The sequence below is a fragment of the Ochotona curzoniae genome, unplaced genomic scaffold (assembly GCF_017591425.1).
Source record: "Ochotona curzoniae isolate NIBS_2020 unplaced genomic scaffold, NIBS_Ocur_1.0 scaffold_1852, whole genome shotgun sequence".
In the NCBI taxonomy this organism is placed as follows: Eukaryota; Metazoa; Chordata; class Mammalia; order Lagomorpha; family Ochotonidae; genus Ochotona; species Ochotona curzoniae.
The window spans coordinates 49,159,462-49,172,526 of NW_024467087.1; the positions used below are offsets into that span (position 1 = coordinate 49,159,462).

Genomic DNA, 13,065 nt, shown 5'->3' on the forward strand with positions numbered 1-13,065 from the left:
AAAATGGGGCATAGAGCCTAGACTTAAACCTAGTTACTACAAGAAGTAATATAAGAGTCACAAGGCATCAAATGCCTACTTCAGTGATTATTCTTGATACTAGACATTTTTTGCTCCAAAAGATGTTTGTAATGATAATTATGTGCTATATTTTAAAAGTTTAATTAAGTAGTTATCAAATATCAGAAAGAAAACTATAAGCAAAAACATATTAAAAAGTTAATGGCTACAAGAGAAAAGAATACAGAAACTGAAATTTAGAGACTAAGGGAAAAAAAAGTTGCTGTTTTAAGAAAACAGCTCCACCCAGATGAGGTGCTAACCTATGAACTTAGACAATGAGGAAACAACTGAATGAGAATTCTGGTCTTTAGACCTTTAATACTAGAGAGAATTAGAGCTGGGACAATCAGAATAAAATATACTTAACATTGGCTCAGATATTGCACAGAGCTCAATTAGACCCAATCACTATTCTCAAGGAGTTCACAGACCAGCATGGATCAGATACATGACACACCATAGGACAGTGGCATGAAGGATATGCTTGACTTAGACATTGAACCCCATTTCTATAGGACCAGTAACAAACTAAATGTTTAAGTACACATAAACGTATTTTTCTTTGTGTCTCATCTCTTCTAAAATATAAAATGTACTTTCCAACCAAAGTTTAATTAATAAATATTAAATGATAATTTCTTCTATTGTTGCAGTGACATTTATAGTAAAATGAATATTTTAAAACTCTTATCAAACATGTTTTAGAAATTGTGATAAAATTAGTAGAATACCAATACCAAGCAAAGAGCCGAGGAGATAGCATATGCTTTCAGATTCAGTATGTCTAAGGCTGAGATTAACTAAGTCGTAAAATTGTACATAGCTATTCATGCAAATGACTCTAAAATTTCACTCTTAAAATTGTGCCCTACTATTAATTATGACTCTAAAGTTACTAAATAACTATAATTATATGCAGCTTTTATCATTTCTTCACAGGAACTCCATTCTCCAACAATGAAAGTCACTACATATCCACAGACCACTATTAGAAGATACATAGTACAAAATCCTGAGCAGGTAATGTGTCACACACGCTTCTTTCTCAACATAGAATTCATTAGAAGCTTAAGAAGAGTGAATCAGTTATCATAGCCTTAAAATTCAATTGTTAAACATTCTTGAAGTTCTTAAGTGAATATCTAATCATCAGTATCAGACATGTCATCTTTAATTCCAGATGGACTTGCACACATACATTTTAAATCAGAGATACAACAGTGCCAAACAGCTTGGCAATTCTTGGATTAAAAAGGCTTTCTATTTCTTTAGCCCCACCCTTGGGCTACAAAGGATTCTTATGCACTTTGTACCAAAGAAAGGAGGGACAAAGTTCTTTCGCAGACTTCAAATGAAAAGTGTATCAACTTATTACATCATGGGTTGGAGTCTTTGGTCTATTTAGATTTTCCTTTGAGATAGGAGGTAGGATGAAGAAAATTAAAACTCAAAAGTTCAAAAGTGTCTCCATGATGGTGTTGCCTAATGAATGTGTGAACTCTGGTGCCCAGAAATGAGCTCTTTAGAAAATTGCACTATTATATTTCTTACTAAGTTATATAACTGTATGTTTCACAAATTAGGATATAATTCTCTGTCTCACTTTGAAGAGAAAACTAAGAAAACTTATTCTCACAATGATAAGCATTCCTTGACACACACATACACACCCATATGACTCCTTTAGCTGTAAACAGGAGATGCCATGAAATTACCACAACATTAGTTTTACAATTGGGAAAACATGATCCACATTAGAAAATACATTTTTTTTTCACTGTGCTCTGTACTTACTTTAAAGTACAAGGAACAATTCTCCCCCTGCCATAATAAAATAAATTATTGCATCAGCTGTGGAGAGCAAAGGGTTAAATTAGGACGCCATTCTTACTACTGATCTAGGTGGGTTGGGAGGATATATTAGATTTCTGACATCATCTCTCCCCTTCTTTATTCTGCATTTATTGAGTTTAAAATTATGTTCTCACATTTCCTTAGCTAGCGAATCTGCCAGCTGTGCATGTATGTTGATGTGAACCCATTTATACAGTTTCTGAGCTTGGATTATGGAGGTGGGGGTGTGGAGGTAGAGACTGCATTTGCTGGAGTTTTCATATATCCGTGTAAATATTGAAAAAGAATATGATTGCAAATAAAGCAGCTGCCTGCTGCATCTTTAGCAGAAACAAATTTTAAGGAACAAATCTGAAAAGTATGTGAGGAGAAAAGATGAAGTAGGAACAGGAGAGGAGAGTATACCTCCTTCTATCACTTGGCCAATCACTTTACATTTTTCTTTTCTTCATCTCTCTTTCTTTCTTGCACACAAAAACTTGGGAAATATGCATACTGGGATGTGTATTATAGTTCAGATCCCTGACTTTCAAAAAGTTAATCCTAGATAGCACATTATTTTCTGTAATGTGAGAACTAGTATGTTTTGACCTAGGATATATGCAGAGATTTTTTTTAAATATGAAATCATTTAGATTCCAATTCTCTTTGGCAGCAATTGTATATTATCTTAGGTGAATCATTATACTTTCATTAATGGGAAAATGAATTAATATTAATTAAATGTACATTTCATGCTAGAAACTGTACATTTTAGCCAATTCAATCCTCCAGATTATGAGGAAACAGCCCTCAGCAGTTCAGTCAAATATTCCATGAATCTTCATCAATTGTCTTCTATGTTTCAGAAATTTCCCTAAAAACTATAGGTAGAATAATGAATGAACTTAGGTCCCAAACTTCTTAAAACTCGAGTTCTTAACTGGTACAAAACCATTGTTACAAATTGACAGAGGGTGGAACTAAAACTGGACAGTGCAGAGTTGAGAACAAAACATTTGTAAACAAAGATCAAGTAATGGTGAGGTGATTTAATTATCAGACACATAACTCTTATGACCCATATAGCTGCAAAAGAAAAGAAATTAAGAACTTGTGTGTAAGTATGCAACATAGTAGAAAAACCAGAATTGCTCCTTTAAAAGCTTATTGTTATGGCTATGTTCAAATTCAAATAAGTAAATAATTCCTCAGGGAGATGATCCAACAGGAGATTCGAGAAAAATAGTAATTCCATTTTTTTTTAACTTTTTCGCTTTTTAAGAACTAAGACAGATCTCAGATCCTATGCTTTGTAAACAAAAATTATCTAGTCAGTTTGTAAAACAGCTTGAAATCCTGTGTAGATATATTCCCTGTTTTATTTATGTAAGTATATTTCTTTTTTGTTTGTGCTTTTAAATTCCTCCAGGAAAAAATTCTAGTTTAATTACAATATTTATAATAAGCTGAGCCTCCTAAATGGCAATTTTATCCTCTTTCACCTCCCTGCTTGTCTAATCTTTATTTCTCTTCCCTGTAATTAAACTGATTTCAATCCTCTTCTCTCATTATGATTTCCTTCTTTTTCTGTTCAGCCTTTTTATTTTTGCCTGCTCCTCATCTTTACTATTCTCCATTTTCAACATTTTACTCATAGGAATTACCCATTCTGACTTATAACTTGATTCAGATATGAATGAAATACTTATGTTAGTGGATAGAAAACAATTAATATTTATTAGTTTCATTAATTTTCCAGTTGTGCAGCTCTTGCAATGAGAGGTAAGCTGTACAGCCTTCATATAGAAACAAAGACGTATAAAAATGTTTCATAAACCAAAGACAGTTTCCTTCAGGAAGAGAAATAAAATAGTCAGATGTATTATAGATACCATGAGATAAGTACATTTAAAGTGTTATTGGGGTTTAGAGGTTGAAGATAACATATTTGCTTGAGAGGAAACAGGAAATGATTGATTGTGGAATTTAAGATACAGATACGATTACAGTATTATTAGCATTTCAAGGGATATCTTTGACAAGATCTGTTAACTTCTCAGATATGGAGGCTAAAAGACGAAAAGCCAAATATGATTGTATGCATTGCATCTTGAGACACTGAGAGAATCATAAACCAAATAAAAGGATTGAGAAGTGAGGGGAGAAGCAGCTGGTTTGAGAAAGGGAAAATTATGAGATCTGTTTGAAATTAGTGATATTTGAGATGCACGGAGGGAAAGATGTCCAGAAGACAGTTAAAACTGGTTGAGAGAAAGGTCACACTTGAGAAGCAGACATGGAAATTATTATTGTTAAATTTATCATTGAAGCTGTGAGAATACTCACTGCTAGGTAACTTCAAGGGGAGAGGGCAGAACATTGAGGTATAGTTGTTGCCAGAGAGGAACATGAATACCAAGTAACTGAAGCAACTGGAGAGAGTAGCCAAGCATCTCATGCAATGAAAACATTAATGAAGATTAGGTTTGAGAATAGCTTGACTTAAGCAAATGAGCATGATATTCAGGAGAGCAATTTCAATATTCGATGGAGGGGAAATCCAGAAGCAGAAAGCTAATGGATGGACATATCAAGATGAAATGGAAGAAATGAGTGAGAATTAGTCTTCTTGAAAGGATATTGGTCAAAAAAGAGAAGACATGGGACAGCAGCTAAAGGAGGAAACGGAACTTGTGGAGAATTTAGAGAATTGTAAATAAAATGAAATAACCAATAATGTGTAAGGCTAAAGATAGAATAGAGAAAGGATACAAATGGGGTAAGATTCTGGCAATGAAGAGAGGCATCTGATTTCAGAGACCGATAAACAAGTGACTTCAGGGAAAGAAGCAGCCATATATCCTTCTCCTTAACGGTGTGGAAAAAGAAAGTGAGGAAAAATTTTAGGTGTACAGGTTAAGAAAGAGATCTTCATGAATAGATTATGTTGGTTGTATCCATATTTGGGAGCATGAGTGCATGTAGTTGAGAAAATTTTTTTTAAAAAATTTGAATAATAAAATAATATTATAAGGAATCCCCTTTGAAGCTGGGTAGCTTGAACTTGCAAAGAGCAAAGGTTTTACTGAACGTATTTTCAAGCAATGTTTTGTGGCCTGGGAACAGTAAAGTAGATGTTGAAGACTATATACTTTGCTAGATGTGAGAACTACAGCCAGAGTTTCTAAAAGTAACAATTAAAGTTATAAGATCAACCATTCTGAAAACACCTACTAATTTTTAGGGTGGATCTGGTACCGATCCAGATGTACAGATTGAAAAAAAAAAAGAAGAAGATCCCAAAATAGTAAAACTGTCTAGCAGTTCATTGAGAAATCAAAAATTTTAGGATCACTTATATTTTGCTGATTTTTTGGTTTACAATTGTTAGCTCATATAAATATTTGGTTTTACTTTCTTAGAGATTTGAGTAAAAGTAACTCCTTAAATTTGGAGAATTTTTTCACTAAGTCATATCAAATAATAAGATAGTAATACATTATGGAACAAATGAATACTGTTAGTGCCTAAATTACCCTTTAAAAAAATTAAGATGTTTCAGCACTTACATTAAAATTTAGCTCACAGACAAGAATTGATGATATTTGCTGAATTTGTACCCCCATTGTTACTTACTGATTTATTTATTTGAAAGACAGAGTTACATAAAAAGAAGGAGAGATAGAAAGCTGTTACTCTCTCCAGATGGCCTCTAAGGTCAGAACTAGGCCAAGTAGAAGCAAGAACTTGGAGCTCATCTGAGTCTCCCATCTGGGTACTTTGGCTATCTATTAGAGGAAGGGGAGCAGTTGAGATTCCATTCAGTGTCATATGGGCTGTGGATGGGAGAGGTGGCAAAATAACCCGTTCATCCACAATTCCTGCCCATTTTTCCCCCTTAGAAGGTGGTAGTTATATCATTAAGTTTGAGGTGCGTATCAGCCCTTCTCACACATCTGATATTCACTAGGATGATTTCAAAATCAGTAAATTTCATTTCCTCATTAATGCAACTTTTATATATTTTAACTTGACATCCAAGACAGATTCTAAGATTCTAAATATTATGCAATTACATATTAATTTTTACATTTATTACTTTATTATTAAAAACCAATGCCGTTTGTGAACTAAATTTGTGATAAGGAAAGTGAACCTCAGAGAGAGTTAGTGACAGACAAGTTTCCACAGCACAAATAGTGTTTTTTACAAAAAAACTCATATGTAAATTTTATGAATTTATTTCTTCCCAGTGGACTTATTTACATAGATTTTAATAATCAATAGATTTATTATAATCCAAATATGATTCTTTTTTAGTTCTCACCTATTGAGTTTTCTGAAACATTCATACCTTTGACTTCCTATGCTTTCTAAGCACTTCTTTTCTCTCATCATCAGTAGTTTGTTCTTTTGATTCTTAGGTTTCCTAGTACTTGGTCTTCAGTTTTCTTTTATTCAGCAACTGTATGATGTTACTCAACTCTATTAAGTAGGTGGATCTGAAATCTGGATCAGCAACATTGAACTTTGAACCAAGTTTCAGACTTTCGCTTTTAGTTGTGTACTTGATGTCTATGTCTGAGTACTCACCTGCACAATTTTTGTAACAGCGAGTTTTTGATAGTTATTTGGGATCATTTACTACACTGTATACTTTAAGTGCTATGAGGAATTAAAGCACTCGTCAGATTTAGATTCTTATGAGGAAACCATGTAAAATTCGAAATGTTTGTATGTTTTGATTTTTAAGATTTATTTATGCATTTATATAATTGAAAGGCAGAGTGATAGGGAGAGATAGAGACAAAATGAGAAGGTGATCTCCCATTTGCCAGCTTACTCTCCAAATGGCTGCAATGACTGGAGCTGTGCAACACAAAATCCAGGAACCAGAAGCTATCCTGATCTTCTACTTGTGTAGCAGTGATCCAAGTACTTGAACTGTCATTTTTTTTTTTTTTAAGATTTATTTTTATTATTTTTTTATTGGAAAGGCGGATATACAGAGAGGAGATACAGAGAGGAAGATCTTCCATCCGATGATTCACTCCCCAAGTGAGCCGCAACGGGTCGATACTATGCCGATCCGAAGCCAGGAGCCTCTTCCGGGTCTCCCACGCGGGTGCAGGTTCCCAAAGCTTTGGGCCGTCCTCAACTGCTTTCCCAGGCCACAGGCAGGGAGCTGGAAGGGAAGTGGGGCTGCCGGGATTAGAACCGGCGCCCATATGGGATCCCGGGCGTGCAAGGCGAGGACTTAACCACTTGCGCCACCGCGCCGGGCCCATGAACTGTCATTTTTAACATTTGCTGTTTTCCAAGGATATTAGCACAAAGCTGAATTGGAAGTGGAGCAGCTGGGCTCAAACTGGTACTCTGTTATAGCATGCCAGTGACTGAATTGGCTGCTTAATTTGCTGTACTAGAGTGTCCACCCCAATTTTTGTTTTTGATACCATTGTCCATACCACAGACACCTCAGATTCAAGGTTTCAGAGTGACCTTTGACAAATACTGTCCTGGGGGCTGGTGTTTGGTCCAACAGTTAAGATACCAGTGGGTAATGTTGAAACTATTGGAGTTGAGTCATAGCTGTGTCTCATGACTCCATATTTGTGCTAATGTTGAACCTGGGAGATAACAGGTAATGGTTCAAGTAGTTGGGGCCCTGTCACCTGTATGGAAGAACTAAATTGAATTCATGATTACAGGCTTTGACCTGACCCAACTTAAGCCATTGTGTCTGGAGAGTGAACCTTTTCTCAAGTTAATAATAATAATAGTAATAATAATAACATAAATATCTCAGTTTAAACAAAAATACCATTCTTGATCATAAGGATAATGTCCTAACTTTTTTCATCGCCCGTGTACTCTTTTTGTTCTCTAATTATTCTAAAGTCAGTTTGTGTTGATCTTACACTCCTGTTTAAGAGTGATTAATGGTTTCAGATTCTGCCAAGTGTATCCATTAAATATAGCTTACTCTTTTCCAAACTTAGTGACTTATATTATTTTGTTTCCTTCACTTGTAAAAATCATTTTCTTCCATCTCCAATCCAAGGACCACATCAACCTTTGAAACATCACCTGATCAAAGTACCTCCTATGAACACTGCCACATGAAACTCAGTTTTCCTGCATTAGATCTCCATCTTACATATGTCCTTTATCTTTAGACTTATGAACACTTCTTACATTCTGTCTTGTACTATAGATATTTGTGTTCATATATTACCTAGTCTATGGATTGATGAAATGATCTAATAAAGACCCACATAGCAAATATTTTAGGATTTGCAAACCAGATAGGCCGTAGATCTTCTTTTTTTTAAAAAAAGTCCCATCTGTTTTGGTTTTGCTTTGCTTTGTTATTTGCTTGTCACAGAGAGAGAGAGATCCCACCTATGGTTGACGTTTTAAATAACACCCACTGAAAAGGCAGGACTAAGGCTGATACAGAGTCAGGAACTCAATCAAGGTCTCTTGTATAGGGGACAGAGAGACAACTACTTGGGATACCATCATCATAAGAGGTGCATTAATAGGAAACTAGAACCAGGAGTTGTAGCCGGTAATGGACCCTGTGTATTCCAATGTGGGACACAGGTGTCTTGAGCAGTCTTAATTGACAGATTAAACAACCTCTCCCATTTTTTCCCCTAGTTCTTAAAAATCTAACTACCATTCTGCATTTGAGAACAGTGAACTAAAAAAGGTTTGTGACAATTTTATGAACACTGATCAATATTAAATTCTCAATCTCATTCATGTTTATACGCCTCATAGCACTTAACAAAGTACATCATGCGTAGCAAGCACTTAAATCTTAGATGATTGCAAATAGAAACAAAGAGATCCTTTTAGTAAACAAACACAAAGTATCTTCTGAAAGAATTTTTCCAAGTATGTGCATCTTGAGATGTAATCATTCACCAATGAGTGAAATTTACTCACATATTTTACCAAAATGTCCCAAAATGTCGATTTAGCTAAACACCTTTTAGTCAAACTTCAATACAAGAAGCATATTGCTTTCAGTTCAAGGTATAGTACTTTCTCAACAACCAGCGTTTTGGTCCTGTTGTTTGGAAAACACTTATTATAGCAGACTACAAAAATGTTAGCATCTTTTTTTTTTAATTTGAAGTGATTCTATGCACAATAACTATTCATTATTTTGATATTTCCCCCTATTCCTTTCCCTTGTTTCATAAAATAGATTAGTGAAATCTTTGTATCAAAACAACAAATAAAACATCCCCAGCTCTCCCAATGTAAGCAAGACTCAATGAAAAATAAAAGAGAAGAATAATGCAGTGCATCATACATTTATTTTAGACTTCTTACCTGATTCTTATAGTCCTTTCTTGGTTTCATTCAGATCTTGGACATGTCACCAGCCTTTATTTCATTGGCTGACATCTTCTAACCACTTGAGTAATCCTACACTAATTTAGCTGACTACACAGAGATACAGTGGCTCTTGAAGCCTTTACTCTGCTTTAATATTCAAAGAATATGTTGCACTGAAAGTTTAGCCTTGATTATAATCACAAGTAAGAATTGTACACTTCAAGGACATCCAAATTGAGTACCAGGAAAAAATATTATTTAATATAGTTCTATGTACTTTATAGGTTTGTAATTACATATTCTGTTTATTTTGCAAGTGTTCAAATGTGCTTTTACTTAGGAAAAAGAAAAAAACCTGCCTGGGAAGCCACTTTAAATGAGGTTGAACTCATGCTTGTCTACCTAAGAGGAAATTTATTAAAACTTGCCTTAGGAATAATAAAAAAATTACTTTTCTACCCTACTTCAATCTCACCCAAAGATTTTTAACCTAATAAAATGTAGCATGAAAAATTTCAGATTGTTCCTTTTGATAAAATGGACTATATCACTATTTCCTTCCGTTTGTCTGAACGTCACTGAGATGCCATTCCACTCTCTTCCTCAAGACTGCCAGACTCTGTTAGAGACTGCATATTTGCTTCAGTGAAGAGACACAGAAAAAATTCCTTTAAAAGCAAAACACAATCTTTCTTGTCTCTATAGGAACCACTGTCGCCATTCCTAAGAGGGGGCCAATTCTTCCCAGGAAACAATGTAATTTATGAAAAAACAATAAGAAAAGTCGAGAAGCTAAATACAGAACAGGTAAGTAATATTTATTTTTTTAAGTTTTTATGTACATTTATAAGTGAAAGTATTTTCATGAAGTTAAAATTACTTTTCATAACCCTTTTCTCATATGAAGTGTTATTGTCTCCATTTTACTGGAAAGGAAGACAAAAATATGTAAAGTCAGATAGCAAATTGGGTCAGATAGTGATTGTGTGATGGTGTGTGGCACATCAGATTAAGCTACCACCTGCAATGCAAGCATCCCACATGAACACAAGTTTGAGTACCACCTGGTCCACTGCTGATCCAGCTCCTTAGTAATGTGCCTAGGAAAGCAGGAGAGATGGCCCAAGTTTGGAGGTGCTTGCACCCATATGAGAAACTCAGAATTCCAGGCTCCTATCTTCAGCCTGACCCAGCTGAAGTCACAAAATTGGATGACTTGAAAACAAGTGAAATTTTGTTGACAGTTTTGGATCCCAGAAGTCTGAAATCACTTTATGGCTATGGCCATGATCCCTCTGAGGATATCCAAGATGTGGTTTCCATTACACATCTCTCAGCTTCTGGTAACTTCAGGCATTCCTTGGAGTGTGGTACATTGCCCTAACCCTCTGTCTTCACCTGGTACTTCCCTCTGTGTTCTGACATCATCTTATCTCTGCACAAATCTATTTCTCTGATAAATTTTCCATTTTTATAAGGAGCCCATCTTGATGACATCATTTAAACTTGGTTACCTATAGATGACACTATTTCCAAATAAGATCACATTTTAAGTTACTTGGGGTTAGGATTTCAGCCAGTCTTTGAGAGGACAGTAAAGTTCAACCCATAATAACTGTTACTGAATTAGTTTTAAAAAGAATTCACTTTTCTCATATGTAAATGAAACTAATATATACTAGGTATGTCTTTTAAACTCCTTAGCATGGGAATGTATTTTATGATCACAATGGGTAGTTGTTAGCAGAGTCACAGAAACTATCACATCGTTTATTTGATTCCCGGTAAAATTGAAATGGAAAAAAAACAATCTCTTAGTCATGTACATCCAATAATTTTGTGTGCTTCGAAATCTGGATATATTCTGAAAGATTTGATACAGTATGTGTATAATACAAATATTCCAGAGAAGCACAGAATATTTCTGGATACTTTGAGATTGATCAAATACATTTCATCAAATATATCTGTTCTTCAAGGAACAATTTGCTTGATCTATCAAATTATATGGATTATTTATAGCCAAGCAGACTGCCAAAAAAAATTAAACCTGACACATTGTGAGGCACATCATTTCATTTTGCTTCTAGCTTGTTGTTTCAGAGAAGCTACATGACTTTTATAATTATTGGTCTCTAGAGTAAAAAAAAATGACTATCCTGTATATTTTAGTTAGCTCAAACAGCTGAAGAAAAGCTGTATGAATAGAACATTGCTGCTGCTTATTGCTTTTTAAACTTTCCATTTCAGAATAGTTTAAATTTACAAAACAAAACCTGTGAAGCAGTAAAAAGAGTTTCTATATACCCGACTCCCAGCTTCCTCTACTGTTAACATCTTACATTAGTATGTCTGTCACTAACTATAAGCCATACCTAGCTTCCTTACTGTTAAATATACTATTTACTTGCTTATGTCCAATTTTTCTTTTTAATGACTTGAAACTATGTGGGAGTTTTGAAGTTTCCATAGAAGCTGTTCAAGGAACTGTGCAGTTAGAACAAACTTGAACTGCTTTCTATTACTTGAGTCTCCTCAGTAAAGGCGATTATGAGGATAAACTGGATAAAGCCAAAGTGTGGATGGGCATATTTACAATTGCATATATGAGTAAGATAATACTAGCTCTTAGAAAAAGTCTCTTTTTAGTGAAAGGATAGTAAAGTAGTACCAATTGCATGATAACTGTCCAGCTCATTAGATTTTCACTGTGTATAATTCTTTTTTTCTCTATCAAAACCAAAGAGTACGCTAAATCAATAGTGTTTGTTCTTTCATACTGTAAAATTTTAAAGCATGTGTGTGCTTCAAAATATAGTTAATATGTAAGTATATTCCTGTAGAGCAGTATCTTTAGTTGGAAATTGGTTAATACAAAGATATCAGTGAATGGTTCAAACACTAAAAGGGCTTAAGGAAACTGTGAGGTATCACAAAGGTGCAAGTGGCAATGTCCTAGTCAAGAGTCAACTGATACTTTGGAAACAAATACAATTAAGAAATGGGCTTGCGAGGGTAGTATTATAGTATAGAGTGTGAATCCACTATCTGTGATTCTGGCATCCCATTAGGCTGTCAGTTCTAGTCCCAGCTACCGCGTTTCCATTCCTGCTCCCTGCTAATGGTCTGAAAAAAAAAAAAAAAAAAACCAGCAGAAGACAGCCAAACTGTTTGAGCCCCTCACGTGGGAGACCTAAGACAAACACCCACCTCCTAGTTTTGGCCTGGCCCAACTGTGTCTGTCACAATCTTTTGGGGAGTGAAACAATGGAAATCAGAGAAGAAAAACACAGGCAGGCAGCTTTTTTTCCCCCTTGATTATCTTCTGTCAATATGCCCTTTCTGAATATTTTCTTGTTTATTTAAAAAATATTAATTTTCTTAATACAGTTTCATTGGCTCAGGGATTTTTTGAATTTTTTTTTTTTCAGAAACAAACTTCGGTTTCCTTTTTTTTTTTTTTTTTCCTTTTCTTTATTTTTCCCCCAGGAAGGATGCTATTTCAGTAGTGTATAAATTTCCCACTGAGCAATGGTCTGCTCAGGTTGTCAGTGTGATTTTATGCTATTCCAGTAAATGGAGGTATTTTGTAACATAAAAGAACACATTCATTCTCACCATGTGCAAGAAAGTTGTAAGTCACATACAGTTAGTTTCCTAAACATAAAGATCTTAGTGTACTTGTAACTCTTGAAGTATGAGAAAAGCCTTAATTAAATTTTTCTATGACCTTTACTAACCTTCCAAGATAGCATCTATTTAAAAATGTGCTTTCTTAGATATTTTTCTTCCTTTCAAAATATTTTTTTA

General features: G+C 34.6%; 1 protein-coding gene across 1 annotated transcript in view; it reads left to right on the top strand.

Annotated features, from left to right (window-relative positions):
* POF1B (POF1B actin binding protein) overlaps positions 1-13,065 on the top strand; it is a 79,016-nt gene that overhangs the window by 17,665 nt on the left and 48,286 nt on the right. The window contains exons 4-5 of the mRNA XM_040999733.1: positions 1,003-1,083; positions 9,961-10,062. Coding sequence (XP_040855667.1) covers positions 1,003-1,083; positions 9,961-10,062 — 183 coding nt within the window. The remainder of the gene's footprint in view (positions 1-1,002; positions 1,084-9,960; positions 10,063-13,065) is intronic.